The 27,771-nt window shown below is 42.4% G+C and overlaps 1 protein-coding gene across 3 annotated transcripts in view; it reads left to right on the forward strand.

Moving 5' to 3' along the window:
* The window catches only part of TEX14 (testis expressed 14, intercellular bridge forming factor), a 3,435,352-nt gene that overhangs the window by 1,186,157 nt on the left and 2,221,424 nt on the right, over positions 1-27,771 (forward strand). For all 3 annotated transcript variants that reach the window (XM_044054283.1, XM_044054282.1, XM_044054281.1), the window contains one exon: positions 8,403-8,581. In XM_044054283.1, coding sequence (XP_043910218.1) covers positions 8,403-8,581 — 179 coding nt within the window. The remainder of the gene's footprint in view (positions 1-8,402; positions 8,582-27,771) is intronic.

The raw sequence follows: 27,771 nt of genomic DNA on the forward strand, positions 1-27,771 counted from the left end.
TCTGAATATGAGGGTCCCAGTCCCCGAGCCTCCACACGGGACGTCCATTCTCGATGCCTCCTCCCATCGCCACAGTGACCACGGACACTTCTCGCCTAGGGTGGGTGGGGGGCATTATTCAGGCAGAACGGTCCAAGGCACGTGGAACGACATAGAGACCTCCTTGCAGATCAATGTCCTAGAGCTGAGGGCAGTGCTTTTGACGTTGCAGGCACTTCACGACCTTCTTCCGATTGGGACGATTGCGGTACATACGGACAACATGTCAGTGGTCTGGTACATCAACAAACGGGGGGGGGACCAGGTCTTATCCTCTTTGTCGCGAGGCCACGAGAGTGTGGGAATGGGCGATATCCACCAACCGCTTTCTCATTGCAACGCACATTCTGGGACGGTCCAACATCCTAGCAGACAGGCTCAGTCATACAATCCTGACTCCATAGGAATGGTCTCTCAGTCCTCTAGTAGCAGAACGAATATTTGCCCAATGGGGGCAACCCTGTTGCGATCTTTTTGCCTCTCCCTCAAATACCAAATGCAACAGTTACTTCGCCCTAATCCCCCCTCTGGGGGAGTCCCCGAGAGACTCTCTAGTACATGCTTGGCCTCCCGGTCTTCTTTACGCTTACCCTCCACTGCCCCTGATGCTAAAATTTCTACAGAAAGCCAGTCGGTTTGGGAGCAAGATGATCCTCATTTCCCCATTCTGGCCTCATCAGACGTGGTTCCCGTACCTATGGTCTCACCTGATTCATCCGCCCTGGATTTTGGATCCCCTTCCGGATCTCATTACTCACCTCCTGGGTCTTCTGACCCCCAACCTGGTCAACCTCAAGCTGACGGCTTGGTTGCTCCAGTTCCACTCTTGATAAGGACTCCTGGAATCTCCTCACCAGTCAAAGCCATTCTAGTAGCAGCACACAAGCCATCCACCAGAAAGGTCTATCGGAGTAAGTGGAAACGCTTTTCCATCTGGGCTGAGCACCGTCATTTAGATCCTTTTACAGCGCCTTTAACATCGGTTTTGGATTTTCTAACTACCCTTTTTCATCAGAGGGCTAGCTGTTCTACAGTCAAGGTGCAACTAGCAGCGATTTCGCACTATCATGTAGGGCATGAGTCTGGCCCTTTTATTACCTCCAAGCTCTGTAAAGCTTTCCTTAAGGGTACCTTCCTCCTCAGACCTCCTGTCAGGGAGGTAGTACCCCCATGGGATTTATCTTTAGTTCTACAGGCCTTGACAAGCCCCCCTTTCGAGCCGGCGGCCACGGTTGATCTCAAATACCTCTCTTGGAAAACGGCCTTTCTGGTGGCCATTACTTCAGCTAAAAGAGTCTCTGAACTTCAGGCTCTCTGTGTCAAACCACCGTATTTGACCTTCCATCAGGATAGAGTTTACCTCAGGATCAATCCGTCTTTTCTGCCTAAGGTATCTTCCGAAGCAAACATTAATCAATCTATTAATCTTCCCATGTTCTTCCCCAACTATCAGAACAAAGGAGAATATAAGCTGCACTCTTTGGACGTGCACAGACAACTGCGCTTTTATATTCATCGAATGGCTGGTCATAGACAATCCGACCAGTTGTTTGTTTCCTTTGCCAAAACCAACCTAGGCAAGTCGGTTTCTAAAGTTACCCTGTCACGATGGATAGCTAGTTGTATTCTCTTAGCATATCAGAGTTCGGGAAGGCCTGCACCTCAGGGAGTCCACGCTCATTCTACTAGGGCCGTTGCTACATCGGCTGCTTTTAGATCTAGGGTTCCCTTGGATGATATTTGTTCCGCAGCCACTTGGGCTTCATCCCATACCTTTATCAGCCATTACAAACTGGATGTTGTCTCCATAGGTAGGGCGTCCTTTGGCTCTGCAGTGCTCCGGAATATCCTTCCATGAAGGCCACCCAAGACTCAGGTAGCTGGGGACTCTGTCCCAAAGGTTGCTGACAAATGAAGTGCCTACTTCAGATTAAGAAGTTATGTACTCACCATAACGTTCCATCTGAGTAGGTATCTTCATTTGTCTGCAACCATCCCACCCGCCTTCCCCCTGACCAATATGATTCTAAGTAGGAGTTGTCTTACATGAGTCCCTTCCGGGACACACTAGCAAGTTGTTATATGGGGCAAACTTGATCTGAGGTCAGTCAGGGTTGGCAGGGGATTATGGGTAAAGGGAGGAGCTAGGAGCTCGGATCTATGCTGTGTTAGAAGTTGCCGGCTCGGATCCGAGATCGGATCCGTATCCCAAAGGTTGCAGACAAATGAAGATACCTACTCAGATGGAACGTTATGGTGAGTACATAACTTCTTTTTATTTTTTTTTTTTTTTTTTTTGTCTTTGAAGGCACATTTCTCAGTGTCTGTAGAGTTTGCTTGCAGGACCTTAAAACCTTAGTCCATTATTTCTGGTGAACCATAGTTGGCCTTTTACAAGGATATGTTGGTCTTTCACAAGGATTCTGTATGCTTTCTATGTCTTTTTTGGGAGGGCAGAAACCGTATGAGAAAGGGCCCTTAACATGCTGGACATGCACTTTATTTTCAGATTTTATCCAAGAACAGTGCATAAGTGTGTGAAGTTGTAACAGGTGATATGATGTTGTCAGTCTCACCTTTATTCTCACTGATGGGTCAGATCCGATCCATCGGATCTGTCTTGGCCATTTCAAAAGCTTAAGACCTTCAGCAAAGCTTGTGGGCATTTTTACGTACCCATAATGCAACTTCTTAACTTCCTCAGATATTGTTTGCTGCTCTGCGAAGGAGGTTCTGAAGCAAGCTCTGGGCTAAATGCTTTACTTTTCAAAGTTCTTGGTCTACCAGGAGTTTGTGTGATGATGTGGCTAGGGTAGTGCAGAGGCTGCTAAAGACACCGGCCTTGGCCAAGTTGTTATTGGATCCAAACCCAAAGGAATCAGATCAGACACAGTCCTCCCCTTCACCACCTACTTCTCCTCAGATCCATCCCCTGGTTTTGGAGCTGGAAGATTCTGATGTCCAACTTGTGTCTGTATTGGATCCGGGACCCATAGGTTCTTTGGATCCGATGTCTGCCCCGAGTGTTCCGCCCAGTCAGAACAGGAAGCCTCTAGGAGCTGACACTCTCCGGTGGGTCTGTGGAGCTGATTCAGATCTCTCCAGATCTGACCTTACCTCTTGGGGCTTCGGCATGGGTGAGTATGGCTCCTACCTCTGCCTTAGAGTTTCTGTCTCCTGCACCGGAGATTCCTTCGGCCCCGACAATCCTTTTGTCGGATTTGGGGTGTTCTTCAGAGCAGGGGCAGACTACCTTTGAGGTCATGAAGAGGGTTTTGGCTACATTCCAGTCTAAGACGCATCCTATCTTGGATCTTCCTCCCACTTCTGCACAGGCATCTTTGTCTTCTCACATACTCTCTCCATAGAGGCGCAGAGACCCCAGGCCTCAGGATGTCCAACAAGGGAAACCCCTCTCTTCTGAAACTTCCCCAAACTACCCCTCCGAGGAGTTCCCTCGGAAGAGGAACTGTTAGAGGAAGCACCTTGACTCCTCAGAGGAGTTAATTACGTCCGATACTGACCTCAATGAGGCAGAAGGGTCCCAACGGTCACCTCTTGAAGATGTCTCTTTTGGATGCATCCTGGAAATTTTAAAGCAAATAAGTGACTGGCAGTCCACATCCCCTTCAGCTAAGTAGTCAGTATACCAGAAGGCTTTCGGGTCTCGCCCCTCAACCTCTTGTGTGACCCCCCTCCTTCCGATGAGCTTATTGAGTTAATCTCTCGGAAGGCTTGGGAGACCCCAGATTCCATATAACCTACTCCTAGGAGGCCAAATAAATACATTACTACCCCCAAAGACAAGCCATTTTTAATTAAAGTTGTAGCAGTTGATGCCATGGTCATGGCAGCGACTTCTAAAAAGGAACCACCTGAGACCAATTCCTCTATCCGTTTTCTGAATAAGGATTCCAGGACCATGGATAGGTATGGGAAGCACTTTCTTTTCGTCAGTGACCTTTGACGTACAGTCACTGAACTACTTGTCCCACTTTACCAGATTACAGAGGGATCTTTTGAAGGAGCTTTTAGACTCCCTCCAAAGAGCTGTAGCTGACATGGAGGAAGATTATCACCTGTCAGATCACCACCCTCAACTCAGTCATAAACTCTTTCATGAGACTCATATCTTATGCAGCAGATGGAATGAGTAGAACTGCAGGTTTAGGTATCTGTCTCAGGAGGCAGGCCTGGATGCGCCCTTGCAATTTTGTGGAGCCCTTCAAGTCTTCCTTCGTTAACACCCCTTTTGATGGCTCTTCTCTTTTTGGGCCTAAGGTAAAAGAAACCCTTACCAAGTGTGAACAAGAAGGCAAGACCTCGTCTGCTGTTGAAGTACATTTTTCCATACCAACCAGACCCTTTCTCAAAGGTCAGAGAGGTAATGGGAAGATGTGGTTCAGAAAATCACAAAGGTCTTTCCAAAACATACAGGGTGAAAGTTCCCCTAGAGGCAGAAGGGGAAACAGTATTGGAAGACGTTGTCCTCGCGGCAGAGAATCTTTCTTTGGTAGGCCTTTCAGCACTTCTGAAGGTGCGCCCGATTGCTCGCCTCTGGAGGCAGTTGGGGGGCTATTGTCTCTGCACTGCGAAACCTGACAAAAGATTACAAACAACAAATGGGTGTAAGACATAATATCCAGGGGTTACATTATTCCGTTCTCCTTTCCCACTCCCTTAAACAAATCAGTTCCAGACATTCAACTCAGTCAAAAGGAACAAGCAACCATAGAAATTCAAAAGTTGCTAAGAAAAATAGTCATCCAAGAAGTCCCTGCAGACCAGAGAGGATCACAATTCTTTTTATTTCCAAAGAAGACAGGGGACTGGAGAGCCATCTTGGATCGTAGCAATCTGAAGAAATCTGTAAAAAAGACCAAGTTCCGGATGGTGACACTGCAGTCGATACTTCCATTCCTGGAAAAAGATAGTTGGGTGTGCATTCTAGACCTTCAGGATGTGTACTACCACATTCAAATGGAAAGGCAATCCAGAAGGTAATTGCTCTTCTAGCTAGGAGCCAGCCACTTCCAGTTTCAAGTTCTGTCTTTCAGTCTCACTACAGCCCTAAGAGTGTTTACCAAATGCATGGCAGTAGTGGCTGCTCACCTGAAACGTTGAGGATTCCTGGTGTTTCCATATCTGAATGACTGGCTCATAACCGACCTGACCAGGCATCATCTGCTACAAGGCAGGGACTATACTCTACAACTCTGTTCCTCTCTAGGTATTACCATAAATTATGAAAAATCTGCTGTAGAGCTGTGTCAGAGCTTGGTCTTCATAGAAGCAGAGATAAACACAATTACAACAATAGCAAAACTTCCACAAGACAAAGTAGATGATCTTTGCCATTATGTAAGACTGTTAATCAGGAAGAAACAAGCTTCTGCAAAACTAGTTCTCCAAGTACTGGGAAAAATGGCTGCTTCAATTGTTCTCATTCCCCTAGCTTGTCTCCACATAAGAATACTTCAGTGGTTACTTTCGACACAATGGTTAATTCTGGAACTTCCTATGATGCACAAAATCATGATAACCAATTCCTGCAGAAAGGATCTCCAGTGGTGGATTTACTCTGTTAGTTTCTCAAGGCTGTCATTTTATCCCCCCCTCAAACCCAAGCCACAGTGATCAAGGACACTTCCCAGATGGGGTGGGAGGGCATTATCTGGGGAAGACAGTTCAAGGCATCTGGCAACAACACAAGGCTTATTTGCACATAAATGTCCTGGAGATGTCTGGTACATAAACAAAGGGGGGGGGGCAGATCTTACCCCTTTTGTCGAGAAGCCCTGAGTGTCTGATTATGGGCAACATCTTCCTACTACTTTCTGATAGCTATGTACATTCCTGGGAAATCCAACATAATTGCAGACAAATTAAGCACAGCCATCTTATTTCCGCACAAGTGGTCCCTCAGTCAGAAAGTTACAGAAGAGATCTTCCAAAAATGGAACCAACCTTGCTGCAATCTCTTTGCATCGCCCACCAATGCCAAATTCACCAACTACTTTGCCGTGATCCCTTCTGCGGGAGAGTCAACAAGGGATGCACTTGATCACAATCGGCCCTGGGACTTCTTTGTGATTCTTTAAGAGCTAAATCTTATTGTCTTCAGCTTGTGGCCAAAAGAAATCTGTTTGCAGATTCGTTGGTCTCTGCCTGTGCTGGATACAGTCCTAGTGCAAGCCAGAGATGTTCCATAGTTTGAGAATCTAGTAGCGTCATCCTCATAGCATGGATCATATTTAGATACCTTGTTTTCACCTGACCTACTTTTCTAAGTATTGGAAATGAGAGAAACCATCAGATTTCCTTTCATGCACCAGCTATACTCTGCTGTGTAGAAGAGATTTTCCATCTGAACAAAGTATCTCATACTGCCTAAATGTGTTCATTTGCAGGTATTTCTGATATACCTTAGATACCTGTATAATTTTGGTCAATGTTATTTCACAGTCAGCATGCATATTTCTAGCACTTGTTCCCATAGTGACATCATGGTGAGTAGAAGCAGTTGCGGGTCATGGAGTTACTTAAAAGATTTCTTCATTTTCACCTAGCTCAGAAGAATCCCGCTCCTACATGGGATGTGAATTTCATAGCAACATAACATAACATAGTGCATAAGTGTGTGAAGTTGTAACAGGTGTTTGTTTTGTTTCTGGGAGAGTGATAGCAAGACAGGCCATTTTTAGATTGCTAACTATGCTAGGAGTCACAGCCACTGGGCACAGTGGTCATTCAAGTACAGTGGAATGGCAGGAAGAAAATAAATACCGAAGAAAGAATTATCCCTCACAGATTAATTGGTATGACAAACATATATCTGTTTCATGTGAAACTGGGAGGCTGCTTCAGTAGGACAGTTGTTGAAAAGATATCAGTTAGTACAGTTAAACCTCTCAGAATCTCACATTCAGTGAGCTGAACCTCAAAAGGTAGAAATGAGTAAGTCTGAAGTAGAAGAAGAAGCCACATTTCTGGAGTTATGCTCCAAATGACTCTGCTTGGCAAAAATACAAACCAAAAACCCAATGGCCTTTGCAGTAGCATCATAATTTTTCAGTGGGTTATTATTCCATGTAAGTTGGGCAGCTGTATTTATATGTTATCGTATAGTATTGTTTTTTTTTTTTTTTTAATGCCCTGTGTTGAAGGTTGTGCTTGCTCTGCCTAATGGATGGAAGTTGAATTGAAGAAGTATATGGTTTAGCAAATCGGCGGACTGTCCTAGCTGGGAAGACAATGGCATAATATTCATCAGCAGGAGGAATGCAGACCCTCAAGTAATGGAACACCAATGTAGGAAACAGCTAAACTGATATGTGCAAAGGAGAAAATCTCACCTGTTAACTTACTGCAAGGGTTGTTGTACAGTTCACCAATTATGGTGAATTGATATCTTATTATGTTCAAGCTGCCTGCGCAGTTGGTGACATGAATGATAAAGGGAATTTGGTGGTAGTGTATAGCATACTGTAGCTTCATAGGGCAGATTTTTTAAATTATTAGAAAAACAAGCTATTCCACTGTGGAAAAGGACATCAGTGTCATTGGGAAGTTTTAGTAATGTAAGCAAAAAAGGAAACGTCCTAAAGTTATAGCTGTTTGACTTTTGCTATTTTAGAGCTATTAAAATGAAATTCAGAATATTGCCAGTTCACTCAGAGGCAGATCATGCGTGCTCAGTGTTAGAGCTCGTAGTTTGGCTAGAAATATGAGACCCGGGTCAGCACAGGTAATTGGAAGGCTTAAGCATTCAAAAGCCCTCTTTCCTTTCTTTGGATAGGGATGTAGATCTTCCTGGATTTGAAGGGTCTCTTTGTGAAAGCTTGAGTTTGCAGGAAAGGGGGCATGCTGTTAGTAGTTCAGCCGAATGTGTGCGTGGATAATGCCAGTGTCAGACCTGACCTAATAGCTTATATTCTCATTGTAGCCTTTTAGGGTATCAGTGACTACATAATCCAAAAAAAAAAAAAAATCTGTTCTTGTGTATATGTTGGCCAAGTGACATTCAGGTTTTTGTTTTAACCCTCCGTTGCTTATAAGTAGACAAGGTATATTTTTAATGGCAAGAGAACCCACTTCAGAGTTACACTGGGGCAGTTTGAGTCGGGAGAGTTTGTCAGTGAAATAAATGGGCAAGTTTCTTATTAATGGAAGCAGGTCAGCCTGAGGTCAAGCCAAGTAGGGGGTAAAAAAAAAAAAAAGAAATCCTTACTATTTATCTATTTTGGGCTGTTTTACTAGTAGTTTAGTATACTGTTATGTAAAATAGTTTGGTGCATCATCACTGCTCTTCATTGAAAATGACAAAAATTAATGTGATGTGTATATTTCCTTTTTCTTTTCAGCGTTCTGAATTCCCATTATTGCGTCTGGAGACTATTGTAAGTGTTCTTCTGCAAATTAATGATGCTCTGATATACTTGCATTCTCAAGGATATATTCATCGAACACTCACATCTTATGCTGTCCAGCTTGTTACAACTGATGTTGCCAAAATAAGCAACTTTGAATTCATGGTTGAGAGGTAAACAGTTGTTTTTTTTCCTGAACTATATTTTGTATTTGGTATATAGTTTATATTTTCTAGTAGACTTATAGGAATTCAAAATAACCATCTCCTAATTGTGAGGCAATCTTTTTTAGGTGCATTAGTAGAGTTCTTATCATTTTCTGATAACTGGTTACTTGTTAGTGAATACCTACTGACTTTACTTCAAGGGGCCCTTTGCAGTTGTTGTAACAGCATGGTAAGTTCTTACAGTGTTCTTTCTTTCTACACTTCCTTAAATGTTGAGTTGCCATTTTGAGGTTGCTTATGCCTCATTAGATCCACATGTGGTGTCCCCATGGCTCGGATTAAGGGGAAATACATGCTGCAGAACTGACTTCAGCTTTAACAGTGGCAAGCTACTAAAATTTTCACTTCTTGGTTTATCAGTATGGCACATTTCTAACGTTTTTCTTATTCTCAAGTTCAGCACTTTGTACAACTCCTTGGTACATACCATTGTTTTGGACTAGGAGAAGGTGCCTAACCCCTGAGGCATTCAGTTCTTTACTGGCACTCTTCCAGCTTGGATTTTAGTCCTTGCTTTGATCGTGGGAAAAATTCCCATATTTGTTACCTAAAAGTTACACTGTTAGGGCTGCCAGATCTTGAGCCAGGGCCCAGAGCATGACTGCTTACTTTTTGGGCAAGGAATTTGATGCGGATCATTAAGTGTCAGTAGTAAAACCCAGGCACCAAAGAAAGAGAATGGAGAGACTTGACATTTACTTTATCTATTTTAAGGTGATAACTGTTGATGTTGTGCTGTGTAACAATAAACAAGAAGGTTGCTGACAAGATCCCAAAAGCAATGTGAGAAGGCAGGTCAGTCAAAGGGCAGATACTGGTCATGGCTTCCTCCCCTCCAGGCAGCCTCATGACTTTTACAAATTGTGAGCTTGACCTCAAACAGAAATGTTTGAAATCACATCCATCGTATGTAGTTGCACTCCTGGCAACCACTTTGAGAGTTGTATTCTGGAGACTTGGCATCATCTCACATGAGTTAAAGTTGATGCCTGTTGATATTCTTAGGATCAGACCCTACTGCTCCTTATTAGCTTGATAGCTGCCGCAATCCTCCTGCTGTTTACTCGCCTTAGGATGTTGGTGTTGCAGTGAAATGTGGAGTTGTCATTGGATGCAGAACCACCACATACCTGTGGATTAACTTTTAATTTCACACCTTTGTAGCCAAGGTCTTGGAGTGGTGGATAGCCCCCAGCAATTTGAAGGTGCATCTCTCATTGCCTCAGGTTAACCTAGCACAGGTCCTGGCAGTGGATATTTTGCTGCACAGATATTGAGATCACTTCAGCTGTGCTGCAGATGTTCTTCGTGTTTCACTGTTGCAGTCATTACATTTGAGTAATCTGCTTGCAGGTTGCCCTCAGTCAGCCTGAATATCAAAGTCTTGGGTCCTGCATCAGTTGCTGTCTCCTCTTCCATGACGTCAGGTCGTTATGGGTTTAAAACATGCAGCCGACGCCATTTTCTTTAGTCTTTCTTGCCACGCGGTGCCCGAAGCAGAAGCAGTTCGCAAGTGCCAGTCGGCTGACTCCTGAAATTTTCGCATTCGAGTTTCAGAACCGAAGCCTTCTATTAAAGCTAAGTACCCCATTGGGGAAACTTTTTCTTGCTCCATCCCGATGTCAGTAAAAGTTAATAATTGCATTACTTGTGGGAAGCAAATACCTCATAAGGATTTCCATTTGCACTGTATTCCTTGCCTAGGCCCAGATCATAACTTGCCTTACTGTCGGTTTTGTGCTAGATTTAACCAATGCACTGTTAAGCGTCGGTATATCTTTGCTTCAAAATATTTTGGAAACAGATTTAACTACCCTGAAATGTCATCGGATAGCAATCCGACTACTGGAGTTCACAAAAAACGCAAAGAAAAGGACAGAGACAGACCGTCGAGGTCCAAAACCGATGACAAAGCTTCTCCTAAGCCAGTTGCCCGTTCGCCGGTACTCAGTGAGGTGCTTTTGCAGCCCCTGATACCCGCTACTTTCGAGTCGCAGGCCTCTACCGAGACCCATGTGGAGTCCGGCACACCACGAGATTCTCAGAGTATTGTACCTGCGGATGTCTCTCCCTCAGATGGGTCCAGAGCCGCTGAGCAGGCACTGGCTTCTGAGGGTGTTTTCAGGCCTCAGCATTTGTATATAAAACCAACGCCAGGTTCAAAAACAAAGACAAAAGCAACTTCTAAGGCTAAAAAAACGATGCATGAGCCACATGCTCAGGCCTCTATGCCCAAAAACAGATGATCAAAATGGCTGAAGACTTAATCACCTTGATCAGAGGTTCCCAACCCCCCTCCGATAAGAGGCCTAGGCAAGACACTGATTATGAATCTTCAGATCAGGTTTCTATTTCTTCTGATTCCTCTTCTGATCAGGAATTTTCTATACCACCCTATGAGGATTCAGATGCAGAAGAATCCATCCCATCTGCATCTCCTCCTGAAGATTATTCTTTTGGAGAAACCTTGCATACTTTGAGGGAACATTTTCATTGGGAGAGTCAGGATTTCTCAGAATCAAAAAAGAGGCTTAGGGATTTCCTTCTTCTTCCTCAACATAGGCCTTTGGCCATACCTCCTGTATTAGATATTGTTGATGATGTATTTTCGGAATCAAGCATGGCTCCAGATTCCCTACCTCCGGCTCCTAGTAAGCCAGACAGATATTACAGGGTTCCTGACTCCCACAAATTTTTATTCAAAAATCCTGCTGCTGACCCTGAAACTATCTCACAGGGTCCCAAAGGTGTAAAGGCCTCAACAGCTAAGAATCCTACCCCCTCTGATAGAGATTCCAGGGCGCTGGATAGATGGGGAAAGAAAGTTTATATGTCTGCAACCTTGGCAATTAGGGCTTTAAACTGCCAGTTTCATATGCTTAAATATCAACAGCATGTTATGGGATTATTGAGACAGAAAATTATGTTGATTTCTGAATGTGTGGAAAAATAAAGAATTACAGGAATTATTGCATGCAGCAGAACAGGTTGGAAAGCATACTCTGCAATGTGGTTTTGATTCCTTGGAGGCCTCCTGCAGGGCTGCAGTTACTGGATCTATGATTAGAAGGCATGCCTGGCTCAAGGAGCAAAATCTGCCTGATCATGTTAAAGCTAAATTGTTGGATGCACCTTTACAGCATGATACTCTGTTTGGTAATAAGGCAGAAGAGGTTTTAAAGAAAATGGAAGACAGAGGTAAGTCTATGCAAAATGTAAAAGACTTCTTACAAGTGCAGCCACCAAGATTCAGTAGACACTGACCTACAAAAAATTGGTCCTTTCCTGTGTCCGACAGAGCCTCACGGGGCAAATCCATGCACTCAAAAGGCTCTAGATACCAATCACAGGGTTCTTACAGGTCAAAGTAATGGGGTGCCTCTACCTCCAAATCTGGAGGAAGCAAAGCACAACCCTACAGTAATCAGTCTCAATGACTTCCCTCTGCCATCACCAAGCACTTATCTTTTGGCAGCCCCCTTAGGGGGAAAATTAGCACTTCATGCTCAAAATTGGCAGTTAATAACCCAGGACAAGTGGGTATTAAACATAGTACCCCAGGGATACAGATTTCATTGCCATACCTTGCCAATTCCAAACGGTTGGCCAGATCTGCCACAAAATCAATGGGCAGAGGCACAGAAACAAGTTATGTCCCGCATGGATATGGGGGCTATTCAGCCAGTACCAGAACAGGAAAAAGGGCAAGGGTTTTATTCAAGACTGTTCTTGGTACCCAGAAAAGACAATGCCTGGCGCCCAATACTGGATTTATCGATTTTGAGCACATTCTTGGACATCCCAAAATTCAAAATGCTGACTTTACAACAGCTTCTGCCCATGCTGGGCAAGAACGCTTGGCTAGTGACTCTAGACTTAAAAGAGGCATACCTGCATATCCCAATAAGGGAATCGTGCAGAAGATACCTCCGCTTCAAGGCTGGTTTTATGCATGACCAATTCTCTGCATTGCCGTTTGGCTTATCTACTGCGCCCAGGGTCTTTACAAAGTGCTTGGCACCAGTAATTGCATTTTACAGACAAAAAAGCATACAGATCTATTCTTACTTGGACTACTGTCTCATTCATGCAGAAAACAAGGACATTCTTCTTCAACATCTGGAGTTTGTAAAAAGGCTTCTAACATGCCTAGGGTACACAATAAATGAAAAGAAATCACAACTGGTACCATCTCAAAAGATTACATTCCTGGGTGCAAGCTTGAATACAACTGCCCAGATGGCTTACCTTACGCCAGACAAACAAAGGCAACTGACTATTTACTTCAAACAGATGGCAACAAAAACCCAGTTATCTGCGAGACAAATTCTGCAGGCTTTGGGGTTCATGGCATCCTGCGTTCTACTATTTCCATATGCAAGACTGCATATAGGTTCATAGGTTCATACTAGGCTATCTGCCCAAGGGCATTTATAAGCCTAGCCCATAGTTATGTGGCTTTCGCCACCCCTTTAGTTTGAATAAAAACTATGCCTATCATTTTTCTGTGCCTCTGTCAAGCAGTGACACTGAAGTAATCCCTGGGGTATATCTGCGATCTTCCATCCATTGGTCAAGATTCCTCTTGAACAAGGCCAGCGAGGTGCTCTGCCTCACATGTACCGGGATTTTGTTCCACAGCATAGGGAGTCTCTGGGTGATGAATCTGTCCCTCCAGCACGTTCTATTTATAACCATGTCAAGGTTTAAGTCTCCCGCCTTTGTGGTTCTGAGGGATCTAGATTTTTTGAGGTGAAGCATATTCATCAAATCTGGGTTTGACATGGCCTTATATGTCAGGCACAGGTCACCTCTGAGCAAGCGGTATGAGACTGAATAGAGCTGGAGTTCTTTCAGTCGGGCAGCATAAGACATATTTTTGAGACCCTTTATCCTTTTGGTGAGGAACTTTTGGGGCCTTTCAAGCTGCAGCAGGTGTCTGGTCAGATACATTCCGAACGGGGCATTGTACTCAATCATAGGTCTAATGAGTGATGAGTACAGGGGGACGATGACCTCCCTTGATCTAGATGTGAATCCCTTCATGATCAGGTGGGCGATATAGAAGGTTTTCCTAACTACTTTAGCAACATGAGTGTCAAACGGCTACTGTCAACTTGGGTCCCCAGATCCCTGATGACTTTTTCTGTGCTCAGTGGATTGCCACCTATATGGTAGCTAGGGGTAACCTTGTTTTTCCCAAGGGTATGACTATGCATTTTTGGCGTTTAACTTCAGGCCATGGCTCTGGCACCAGTTATCCGTTTCTGTGAGGCCCTTCTGGAGGATATCTGTGTCAGATGTGTTTTCGACTATAGCCCAGTTTGCAGTCATCTGCAAACTTTGTCAGCCATAACCCTCCTGTGTTTGCTTGTACTTCAGAAAAGTAGATGCCGAACAAGAGTGGACCCAGGACTGAGCCCTGTGGGACACCACTTGTGACAGGCTTTGAGTCTGACATGGCTCCAGCAACTCTGACCCTGTGGGTTCTGTCACTTAGCCAGTTTGCAACCCATCTTGTGATGTATGGGTTTACATTCAAGCTGATGAGTTTTTCGATGATACCTGAGTGGGGTATTGTGTCGAAGGCCTTTGCCAGGTCGAGGTAGGCTGTATGGACTGCCTTTCCCTCATCAATGGCCTTGGTGACTGTCTCGAAAAAGTCAACCAAGTTTAAGAGGCAGAATCTGCCTTTGACAAAGCCAAACTGGGTTGGATCCAAAGTCTGCAAGTTCCCTATGTCTTTATTTATGAGTTCCATTATGATCCTCTCCATGGCTTTGCAGATAAGGCTTGTCAAGCTAATGGGGCGGTAATTTCCAGGGTCTGTGGAGGCACCGCCTTATGAAGTGGGACCACAGTCGCGTGCGCCACTCCTTGGAGTGCGTATCCTGAGGTGAGGCTAAGATTAAACAGCTGTCCTAACTGTGGGTTTAATTCCTCGTTGAGTTCATGAAGCACACAGCCGGGGACACCATCCGGTCCCATGGATGCTGTGTTTTTTGCCTTAGTGAGGGCAGTTCTCACCTGGGTGTTGGAGATGTTTGGGGGGCTACAATCCTCTGGAATAGATATCTCTCCTTTTGGGGGGGAGGGGGGGGAGAAGTTTGCACTGAACCTGTCAGCCAGTATGTTAATAATGTGTGTAGGTTCAGTAATTTTCACATCATTTTGAACTAATTCTGAGCATATCTGGGAGTTTCCTCCTAGGTTTCTAACATAGCTAAAGAAGGCCTTATGATTGTCTTTAGAGTCCTTGGCGATTTTTCTCTCAAAATTTGCCTTGGATGATTTTATGAGAGCTCTTAGTTTTTTACTTATAATGATCAAAGGTGTCTTACCTTTCAAGGATTTTGCTCTATCTTGTAGTAGCTTCCTCCTTTTGTTGTAGAGCTTGTTTATGGCTGGGGTCCACCAGACTGGACGCTTGCCTTTGGTACAGAGAGTCTTAGTTTTGTTTGGGATTGCCTGATCCATGCAGTCCTGTAGGTGCTGGTAGAAGGCATTTGTAAGTGATTCAGGGTTTGAGTAATGTTTACCACTGGCTCAGGGGCCTTAAAGGAGACCACACTAGTTTTTAGAAGTGTGAAATCGGCTTTTGAGAAGTTTTTCACTGTGGTCTTTTTGTTTCAGGTGGGCGGGATGAGGACCTCCAGCGAGATTAGTTTATGATCTGATCTCACCAGTGAGGGGTATACTTCGGTGTTGAACATTTTGATCCCATGTTCGTGATGATGAGATCAAGTATGTTTTCTCCTCTTGTGGGGATGGTGACTAGTTGTTCCATGGCATTTGAGTTTATGAACTCCAGGAATCTTTGGGTTAGAGTGTTGGGCTTGAGTAGTGTTCCCAGTCTATATTAGGGTAGTTGAAGTCACCTAGTATGATGGTGTTTGGAGATACATTTATCCTCCAATGTTTTCAGGAAGGCCATGTGAGGTTCCTGAGTTTGAGAGGGTGGCCTGTAACATGCTACAAATTGCAGAGCAGTCTTGCCTATGGTTAATTGCACCTGGATGGTCTCCGATGCATCGTCGTTGCCACCAACCTTGAGGTGTGGGTGTCCTTTATGAATATGGACACCCCCTCCTTTCTTGGTGTTGTCCGGATTTTGGGGCGGGCATGATATGAGGTGAAACCTGTTAGTGCTGGGGTGCTCTCAGGAGCCTTGAACCAGGTTTCTGTCACAGCACAGACATCGATGTTCTCCATATTGAGAAGGGCATCGAGTGCGTGCATCTTGAGAGTGAGACTTCTGGCATTGAGCAGCATTACCCTTAGTTTTTCCTTTTTGGTGTTCTAGGGTGGTAGGTTTAGAATTTGAGCCTTGCCTAAAAAAGGCACTATGGGGGTGGCAAGAGCCTTTGCCAATATCCGCAAGCCCAGGGGTGACAGGTGCAAGCCGTCCCTTGCGAAGCAGCGTGGCTTGTCCAGCATGTCATCCCAGGCAGACAGACATTGGATCCCCTTTGAATGACACCAGAATTTAAGCCAATTATTAAAGCTGATCATCTTATCACTGTATTGTGGCATCATTCTAGGTGAAGGTAGGATACTGCTCAAGGTCAGGGTTATACCTGCCTGGGCTACATAATCAGAGAGCTCCTCGATGTCCCTTTTCATGTAGTCCAAGGAGGTACGTCTCAGGTCGTTGACACCAGCGTGGACAATGACTGAGTCGTACTTGTACCTGCTGTTGAGAGACCTACAGTGGTATCTAAAAAGTTTATGGAGTCAACATTGTCACAGTCTGGAAACAATGATTCCTCTCATTCCCTGCCTACAACAGGAGTTTTTTTGGTGGGCAGAGACATGTCACTAGAACATGGGACGGTCTTTCACTCTACCCCCTGCCACCCAAACCCTAACTACAGACGCATCAGACTATGCTTGGGAGGCCCACCTGGCAGGGAGATGCATTCAGGGCATATGGAGCCCAAAACAAATGCATCTGCATATCAACCAGAAATAAATGTTAGCTGTTCAGAATGCCCTGACAGCCTTCAAGGACTTAGTTCATCCAGGACAACTACTGATAAAGACGAACAACACCACGGTTATGTGGTACATAAACAAGCAGGGAGGTGTACACATTCCTACCCCCTTTGCAGACTAGCCATGGCATTGTGGGACACAGTCTTGACTTACCAAGTACATCTTCAAGCTCAATTCCTGCCAGGAAAACAAAATAATCTGGCAGACGACCTAAGCAGAAATCTTATGGACACTCACGAGTGGAAACTGGATCCGCAAGTCTTCAGCATGATAACAGAGAAATGAGGGGAGTCCGGACATAGATCTATTTGCCTCTCCCCAGAATTATCAACTGGACAAATTCTGCCCAAGGACTTATCACAGACAAGCATAGAAAGTGGATGCTCTATCCTGCAGTTGGAAAAACCTATCAGTCTACTTCTTTCCTCCTCTGCCTCTTCTTCCCAAGGTCTTACTAAATGTCAGACAGGAAAAAACAAAAATGATTCTAATTTCCCCAGACTGGCCTTGCCAGCACTGGTACCCAATTCTAAGGAATATGTCTCAACTCCCTCCTTGGTACTTGCCTCAAATACCTCATCTACTGTGTCAGCAGAGCAATTAAATTCTGCACAATCAGCTCCAAACTCTGAACCTGGCAGCATGGCTGATCATGTAATGATTCAAACAACACCTCTCAGTAAATTTTTGATGGATGTCATTTTGGAAGCCAGAAGGCCTAGTACTAGAAAATCTTATGCTGATAAATGGAAGAGATTCTGTACTTGGAACCAAGCACAAGGGACTGACACAGCAAAGCCAAATATTCCTCAGATTTTACAATACTTGACTGAGATGCTTAACAAGGGCCTGTCATAAAAATCCATGCCTTTGCCATCTCGGCTCATTACAACACAGAGCCTCCCATCTTTTCTCATCCTCTGCTAAAACAGTATCTTAGAGGGGCGAAAAATTTAAGCCCCCCCCCCCAGAAGATCACCCACTCCTGCATGGGACCTCAATTTTGTGTTGGAAAAGCTCACCCTGCCTCCATTTGAACCAGTAGCTACTGCAGATATAAAGTTTTTATCTTGGAAAACAGCTTTCCTTCTGGCAATCACTTCAGCAAGAAGGGTTTCAGAACTACAGGCCCTCATGGCTGTGGAGCTTTTTATTACATTTTACCCGGACAGGGTGTCCCTCAGGACCAATCCTTCCTTTATGCCCAAGGTGGTATCCAGTGTGGCTCCTAACCAAACTATTCACCTGCTAACTTTTTACCCAAATCTGCAGAACAAGGGGGAGCGGATTCTGCATTCCTTGGATGCACACAGACAACTAAGATTCTACTTAAACAGGACCAAATCTCTAAGAAAGTCTGAGCAGCTACTGGTGGCATTTGCTGCAGGTCAGAGGGGAAGGCTATTTCAAAGCAGACTATTTCAAAGTGGACAAGCCACTGCATTCGCTTCTGCTATTTGCATCATGGTAAGCCGGTGCCCAAGGGAATCAGGTCACATTTCACCAGGGCTGCATCTACCTCAGCATCTTTTCTTAGAGGAGTGCCAACCAAAGACATTCTAGAAGCTGCTACTTGGAGCTCTGTTCATACTTTTACAAAGCATTATCATTTGCCTCTCTTCTCTAAGTACAGGGCAGGCTTTGCCACTGCAGTTCTGCAGGGCCTTATAGCCGCTCCCAATGCTATTTAGTTCCAGCCTCCCATCCATAGCTTTGGGATTCTACCCAAATGTAATGACTGCAACGATGAAACACGAAGAACATAGTACAGTTGTGTACACTTACCATAAATGTAGATGTTCGAGTGTATTCACTGTTGCAGTCCGGGTTACCCACCCGCCATCCCCCTTTTTTCCTAGAACTTATCTTTCCTTCACTATATTCTACAGCCTTTGTGGTGTATTTGCTTTTAGATGAAGGTAAAGTTTATGTTGTTACAATCACATTTATATATATATATATATATATATATATATATATATATATATATATATATATTTGCTCCCCATTTGGGGGGCACCTGACATCTGGGGCAAGAAAAACTAAAGAAAATGGTGTCGGCTGCATGTTTTATACCCCTGACGACCTGAAGTCATGGAAGAGAAGACAGCAACCAAAGCTGGTCCCAAGACTTTGATATTCAGGCCGACTGAGGGCAACCTGCCAGCAGATTACCCAAATGTAATGACTGCAACAGTGAATACACTCGAACATCTACATTTATGGTAGGTGTACACAACTGTACTGTTAAGGGATTCGGGGCTCATGGAGAATAGGCTTCACAGTCTGCCTGGCCCACAGAACATTGGAGTAGAAGCTGTATTCAGGCTCCCTCCTAATTCAGTATAGCAACTAATCCTTGCTGTGGTACCTAAACAGATGTTTTCTGTGAAGAGAGGTGACAAGTTGCAGTCAGCCACAGATGCAAACATCACCCTGTTTGTAATTTACATCCCAGAGGACTGAATGTTCTGGTGGACTGTGTAAAATTTTATTCCAGTCCTCTGCTGGAGCTGAAAATAATGTATCTGATTTTCCAGAAATGTGGCACAGAAGAGATCAATGTATTTGTCAATCTGGAAAATGTTCAGTGCAGTGGGGTAAGGGAGAGTTTGTGATAGATTGATTTTGCATCCCTTCCTACTAGAGATTGCTGTACTACTTCCATCCATTTGCACAGATCCCATACCTTATTTTAACATTCAGGAAAAAAATACCAGAAGAATTCTCACTGCCCTTTTGTGGCTGAGAAGAGTGTAGTTTATAGCACTGTACTCCTGGTGATACTGGAGACACTTCTTTTACTAGCCACAGGGGTCCCACAGAGTTGAGGGGGCAACCAGCTATGTCTCCGTACTTCACTTCTACCATTGGTCCTCTAATTCTTATGTACTTTACAGCAGCAGAGTTAGAAGTGTTTGAGACTGCCAGAAAGCCTTTCACAAGTCAGGCGTACTCTGCCAAGTGAAAGAGGGCCTCCACTTGAGTGGACACAGTACTCACTACTACCTAGTCTCCTTCTTTACAAGTTATTCTGACATACCTTGGGCATTTGTGCAGTCTATACCTCAGTTAATGTTCATAATTCCCAATACTTGTGTGGCATTTTGGGTTATCTGTGACTCCCCTGGACTGGCCCTGTAACCAAGGGTTCTCAGTCCTCACCACTAGCAACAGTGAGGGATGTACACATTTGGAGGATGACAAGTACACACACAGTAAAGTGCAGTTTCCCTTATGAGCAAACAGAGACCACAGTAGGTCTGGGGCTGGTTTCTCCCTCTTTCTCCAGATCTCCAATAATACTCCCCACTGGCACAGCTGTAGGGTTGAGATCTCAGCTGAGTGGTCAAGCCAAATCCTGCAGCACCCTCTCTGTCTAATCAGTGCTTCATGTCCCTGCCCAAGTAGCTGACACACACACACTTTGAGATTTGATTTACATACTAACACACTCACACACACACTCACACACACACTCACACACACACACACACACACACACACACACACACACACACACACACACACACACACACACACACACACACACACACGCACCTGGGAAAGGCTGACACAGGTTTACTAGCTAAGCCCCCTTCTGCCCAGAGTATAAGGCAGTTATCACTGCCACTAACCACTCTTTATCAGTTACTATAACGCCCTTAACAAAGGTGTCCAATCCTACTGTGTAATGTTACTAATAATCCAAATGGTAGTTTTGACCAAGCAAAGCTATTGGAGTGGCCTGTACATGGTCAGCAATACATATGCAAGTACGCTAATAGCTTAAATATCTTTCACAAATATCATCCACAAAGACAGGTTTAAATATAATTAATAATAAATAATAAAAGAACAAGACAATACTCAGAAAACAAACAGTTACTTCAGAGTTAAATCACAGGAAATATTTTAAAACAACATTGCAGAACAGTCTCAAATAAATACAGAAAACATCTAAACTAATCTTTACTATATACCTAACTATATCTAAAAAAGATTACTGTACCGTAGCTACTTGCTATTAGCAAGGCAAGTGCAGATGGTGATGATGAGTGGATGTTCTTGCTAGATCCAAGATAAAATACAAAATGCCCTCTCACTCTCTGAGAGAGTTCTTAAACCAATGTCAAATATAACTGCTGGGTTAGCTTGGATGACATCACTCTTTCTCACCTGACTTCAGTTTCCAGGCTAAACAGAAACTTAACATTTCTGTTTTAAAAATACACATCTCCCAGATGTGCAGCTGCTAGGAAGTCATAAAGCAATAAAACACTTTTTACATTTTAAACCTAGTAGCTACTTTTCTCCAAGACAATAGAGAAAACTTCTAGCTTTAGATATCCTGTCTCCTTGCTGCATTGAAACTAACCTTTATAGCACATCGTAAAGTACTTAATTTCAACTTATTTTCAACTTATTTTCTTGAAGTTTTATACGTTCATCTTCTGTGTTCCAGCAGGGTATGCTGTAGTTACATTCTTGAAGCTCAGTACATAACATACAGTTCTGTAGAAATCATATCAATATTCACAAATAACATATGATTATTTACAGAATTCCAGGTAGCTGGACTGGCAGTATTTCCTTCTGTAACATTTCTATAAAAATCATATTAATATTCACAAATGACATAGAATTATTTACAAAATTCCAGCTAGCTTGGCTGGCAGTATTTTGGTTTGTCACATTATCTACCAGAGTAACCCAATACTGTCCAGGTTTCAAAGGATCAGACTCCCCTTGTCCTGTCTTCCTGTAACAGCTGATTGAATGAGCATATCCTGAGAGAGAAGTCTACAACCATCACAAGAAATGGGTATTCATTCTTTTTTTGACATCTAAAAAAGAAAGTCCTCTGACTCTTCATAGGATCCAGTGCTGAATTCTCTGGCTTACTGCTAAGATAAACCCCATCTGGGGACTCCCTTCCTCTCATTTATTTATTAGATTTATTATTCTCTTTCTGGTTTTATGTTTATTTAAAAAATGTATATATTTATTTAAATGTTTTATTTATGTCAGTGTTCACAGTAATTCATGTGGGAATTTCTGCTTGTAACAGTGTTTATTTTGACTCTCTCTTTGACAAAAGTTTTTTACTGTTTTCTGAGGAAACTTTCAATATTTCTTGTAGAAGTGCAGTGTTTATTCGTGCTCTTAGACACTAGATATCTGTCTTTATCATTTCTCTCTTTTCATCTTTTGATCGGAAAATATTTCAGAACTTGGATTTTTCAGCATTTATACATTAGTTACTATATGTATGAGTATGACTCTGTTCTGTATGTTTTTAACATTTGATCATAATTTTACCACAGATGAAGTTATTTGTATGTACTGTAGAAATTTTACACTCTCTGTCAACAAAATGTAATTTAAATAGCTATTAAATATTATTTTATGACGTTTTGATTTGCTCATTATGTATAGAGATCATTTTTAACACTGGTTTGGCACACCGGTCTATTTGGTGTTTGGACTTGGTGTACTGGAAATTCTATGACTTATGTCAGTTATAAAAGAATTTGAGCACATTTCCAACTGTTTTTTTGTGATAATAGCATTGTTTGGCATAGTTTAGTTGTGTGGCAACATACTTATTACCAGAATCATTACGTGCTTATTGTGATATATTATCCAGTACTGCCAGTTTATTATTCTGGCTGTTGTTCTCTCCCCTGTCTTGATGGATCTTAACTCTGGTACCCCCCCATCAAATCCAGTTGCATCTAAAAAGAAAAAAGAAAGAAAGAAAGAAAAATATGTCTCATCCTACAGTTAGTGATTCTGTCAGGGCCACTGCGCAGCCTACAGACCACTTATTTTATGCTATGGCTTCCTCTGTAGTGTCAGCCACTGTAGAACAGGGGTTAGACACATCTTCCAGGGCTGTTTCAGTACCTGGCACATATATAGGAGAACCAAATGCTTTAGGGTAGTAGTCGTCCAGGGTAAGAGACCCTTTGCCAGACATAACATTCTGTCTCCAGATATTTTATCTAGTAGTGAAGTTTACAAGAAAAAGAAACCGAAGCTTCATCAAATAGCCGATAATCTTATTGTAGCTGTTTATAAGGCTGACGTGGTTTCCTTGGCTAAGAGTGTTTTGCAGACAGCTAATTCTGGTAATCCCGTTCCCATACATGGCTGTAGTGCTAGTTTGGCTGGAGATCTTTCTGTTTCAGAGAATTATGAGAAATATGATGAGGGCAATGGTGATTTCATAGTTGGCACTGAGTTCAAGTCATTCTAATTCTTAGAAGGTGAACCTGAGCTTAAGTCCAAAGATGTATTCACATTTGCTCAGACGATTGCTAGATTTAGTGGTGTTTTTGCTGTGGAGCAGTCAGGAACTACCCCAAAGCTAGGCAGGGTATATGACCTTATAGAGGACGAGATGCCCACTTTTGTGGCTCTCCCCCTCTCTTACCAACCTTGGAATATGTTTATAAGGCTGCATAAGGAACACCAGTATCTATTCTAGCAGCCTGTTAAAAAGCTCAGAGGAAATATAGGATCTCCTCGGATATGACAGATCTGTTTTCTCATTTGAGTGCTGACTCAGCTGTTGTCTTCCCAGCTGCCTGTGCAAATAAAAAGTCCTTATCTTCGTCTAATCCAGTGCCCTTCTGATAAACAGTAAAACTGGTTAGATCTTCAGCTCTTCTATGGGATTTCAGGTGCAATAGTGTAAGGCTTGTGGGGTCCACAGGACATGCCAAAGCGGGTCCACTTTTTAATTTCAAAAGACCAAAATCTCGAGTTTTGAGATACTGAACTCAAAACATCGAGATTTTGGAATCTCGAAAGTGAAAAGTGAACCAAAAAAAAAAAACACAACTAAAATAATGTTTTTGCGGGGGGGGCACTGCACCCCCTACATTAGTATACCAACTCCGAGATCGCGCTACAGTGAAGAGAACGGTAAATGGAGCACTTACCGTTTTCTTCACTGTAGCGCAATCTCGGAGTTGGTATATTTAAGTAGGGGGGTGTGGCGGATGCAGGGGTGCTTGCCCCCCCCCCCCCTCTGCAAAAACATTATTTTAATTGTGTGGTTTTTTTTTTTTTTTGGGGTTCACTTTTCACTTTCGAGATTCCAAAATCTTGATGTTTTGAGTTCAGTATCTTTTTTTTTTTTTTTTTTAATTTCGAGATACCCAAATCTCGACTTTCTGGGATCGGTATTTTGAAAGTCGAGATTTTGGTCTTTCGAAATTAAAAAGTGGACCCGCCAAAGCACATAGACATAAAAGAGATGTTGGCAGTGATTCATGCTTTAAAATTTTTTCACCACTTTCAGACTCCGTGTCCTTTTCTAGTGGTCACAGACAATACGGCCGTGATGTAGTACTCGAACAAGCAAGGGGTACAAGGTCATACCCTCTTTGTCTGTTGGCAGTGATAGCCTGGGAGCTGGCTGTACAACATTCTCTGACGCTTCAGGTCTCATATATTCTGTCAGAGCAAAGCACATTGGCAGACAGACTAAGCAGGTCCTGGACAGAACCTCATGAGTAGAAGCTCCATGTTGAGGTCTTCCAGGACTTGATCCAGATGTGGGGAACACATTATATAGCTCTGTTTGCCTCCTTTCAAAACAGACAACTGAAAAAATGCTGTTCAGAACATCCTTGCAGCCATGCTTAGAAGGCATTCTCTGTCATTCCCATGGTGGGTATGTCCCTGTATGCGTTTCTTCACTTTCCAATGAGTCACAAGGTACTTCTAAAGATTCAGAAATAATTACCAGAGATCATTGTGGTACCCTCTTTTAGCCAAGGCAAAGTTGGTTCTCTCCTTTAATAGAATTGGCCAAGGAAAATCACCACAATCTTCCTCATAGACTGGATCTGCTCACCCCAGCATCTGAGGAGAGTGGTAATCCCCAGCTTATAGCAACTGCAGCTGACAGCCTAAATTGTTCTATTTTGATACATTTTAAGCACTTGTTTCTTGAAGATGTGCAGCAGGTATTTAAAGAGGCAAGGAAACCTGGAACTTGAAAATGTTATGTTTACAAATGCAAGAGGTTTTCTAGATGCTGCCTAGCCAGTAATAGATGTCCCAAAAGGGTTTCAGCCTCTCTGGTTTTGAAATATTTGTGTGAGCTGTTTAGAGATGGTTTGCCATATGCTTCTATCAAAGTACATCTTACATCTGTCTCAGCTTGTCTACCCTTAAATCCCCCTCTTTTTTTTTTTGTGGTCAAACAATTTAGGAAAGGAGTGTTGCATGTGAGACCCCCTCAAAAGTAAATTACTCCTCCCTGAGATCTCAACTTTGTTATTGAAAATTGCCATTACCTCTTTTTGAACTTGCCTCTCAGGTTGATTTGCATTTACTAACTTGGAAGGCTGTTTTATTCATTGCCCTGACATTTACAAGGCAAGACTCTGAGCTACAAACTTTAATGGTTGGCAAGCCCTCTTTGTTTTTTCGTAATGACAGGGTTGTGTTGCACACTAATCCATCATTTGTTCTTAAAGTTGTTTCTGAATTTACCTTGAATCTAGCTATCAAATTCCTAGTGTTCTGTCCTGATAAAAAAAAAGTTAGAATAGATTCTATCTACCTTGGATGCACACAGGCAGCTTAGGTACAACCTTAACAAAACAAAGCCCTTTATGAATGCTAAACAGCTGTTTATCTTCTATGCAGGGGGGGGGTCTGTGAAAGGCGAATCTTCAATCTGTCTTTAAGCAAACTGTTGCATGATGGTTGTCCTCTGCTATTGTTTTCTGTTACTCCTACCATGGTAAATTTGTTCTAGGCAAGATTGAAGCCTACTCGACTAGGCCCTTATTCTTTTCAAAAATAGCATATTGGAAAGGGGTGGACTCTACATGCATTCTAGAGGCAGTAACCTGATCCTCTATTCATGCCTTGCAGTGGGTCTAGTTTATAAATTGGAAAAGTTAGGAGATTAAGCACTAGGGGGTTTCTGAGACAAATATAATAGTGCATCTGTGGGAGTTAGGTGACTTGGCTTATGTTCTGACTTGTACACTTACATTATTTGGTTTAGAGCTTCTCTGTTTTGTGGGTTCAATTCAGAATGAGATATTTGGGAATTTGGTTTAAATGGGGTGTTGAACATGTAGCTAAGGTAATGTGGAAGAAGTTAGTAGATTATAAATATGATCAAACTATGAAAATTTGTATGTATGCACATTGATAATAAGATACAAGTGATTAAGATGGTTTTGGTCCAGATAATTCTTTATGTAGGTCAGGCTTATATGTATTAACAACAAATAATAGAAGACATGTAAAATGAAATGAAGGAGTTTCCTTGGTATAAGAAATGGGAAAGAATGCATTTGGAAAAAAATAATACTAAACAAGGAACATGGTGGTTTGAGATTTTCCAGATATGGATGCATACTATAAGGCTTCTCAGTTTAGATCAATATAGTTCATTCAGGATATGGAATATATGCCCATATAGAAGCACATGATGGGCATAGTGCACAGTGATGCAATGGCAAAATCACACCTGACCATTTTGGCAGCTCTAGAAAATGAATGTAAAGAACATTATATGTCTGCATTTTTAATACATAAAACAGTTATGAAAGCCATTATGTTATAGGAATTTAGATTTTGGAAAAAATAGAATGTCACCGATATTTTATGCTGTATATGTGGTAATAAAAAAGACATGGAAGAGAATTTCATGAGCATTTGGAAAAGAATGAACAAAGAAGCAAGACTTTGGTAGCATATGATAAAAGGAGATGAGGTAATAAAATGGGGTGAAAGTAGTCAAATGTTTGGGTATTGAACTCAGATCAACTTGTATATGCAAGTCTAATGTTAGGGATAAGTGAAAGCATATGGAGATTGAATAGCATTTTTCTTAAACAATAAATAGCAGAATTTATAATTGAGGCCAGAACAGAAATGACAGACCAGAAAATAGTAATAAGTAGAACATATAAGGCAATGTTAGATTTGAGAAGACATTATATATATTATAAAGGTAAAAACAGAATACAGTGGATGATTAGATAAAATATTAATTATTCTCAGTGGATGAAAATATCCTTTAGTCCTAGATATGCAACTAAATTGAGAAAATGTAAAATTTTGCATGAAAATGTTTGCACAAATATTTCTATACCCTTACAAGACTTGAAAAAGTGTTGCCACAGACAAGAGACAATGTCTCTTGGGAGCATGTATTTTTGATAATGTATGAATCTGCTTTAGTACAGAGATGACTTGAATAATACGTTAAGTCTTTAAGTATAGAGATTTTTTTTGTTGAGCTAGTGTAAAATACCATACTGAAAAGGGAAAAGTACTGCTGTCTTTACAGTAGGTAGTGGCTAGGAAAGCAAGTAAACAATGGAAAATCAAAGACAACTCATCAATAAGAGAAGTGAAAAAGATGATAACAAGATTAAGCACGTGGAATTTAGAACTGTTAGAGATCAGAAATAGAACTGCTTAGCAAATAAAAATATAAGTCAAAAAATATTTTATGTTAAGTCGTCAATCTCGCCTTCATTCTTGCTGGATGGGTTCGGAGCCGATCCTCGGCTCCGACTCGGCCACTTACTAAAGCTCGAGAGCTTATTTTACCGGCTCGAGGCAACCCTATATCCCATGATGCTAGGCGATAACTCCCCAGATCTCGTTTGCGCTTTAAACTGAGGTGCGTATTTTTACCGGCTCCTGGTAAGTCTTTATATATATATATATATATATATATATATATATATATATATATATATATATATAGTGTTCAGTCACCCTTTTGAGTTAATTTTTCACCCAGTTGTTTTTTTCAATAGTTAGCAACTACCTTTAACTCTATTACTGTTTTATACCTTCCCTTTTTATCCCTTATATCCCTCCCCCTCCACTCTTAGGTTAGACCTTAAGCCTGCCCCTTTCCTAAATTTTCTTAGGGATCCTGTGCAGTGTTTGGGTGTGTCAGTATCCTTATTAACATTTTTATTGTTATTTTATAGTTTTTTGAGAGTGTGTGTGTGTGTGTGTGTGTGTGTTTTTCTCTTACCTTTGTGACCCCTTGACACTGTTATGTCGAAGGAACCAAAGGAAACTAAGGTCTCCGGCTTTAAGAAGTGTGACTCGTGCTGTCAGAAAATGTCTCTGACAGA

This window comes from Protopterus annectens, chromosome 13.part0 (genome assembly GCF_019279795.1).
Source record: "Protopterus annectens isolate FY-2018-M chromosome 13.part0, PAN1.0, whole genome shotgun sequence".
Lineage (NCBI taxonomy): Eukaryota > Metazoa > Chordata > Ceratodontiformes > Protopteridae > Protopterus > Protopterus annectens.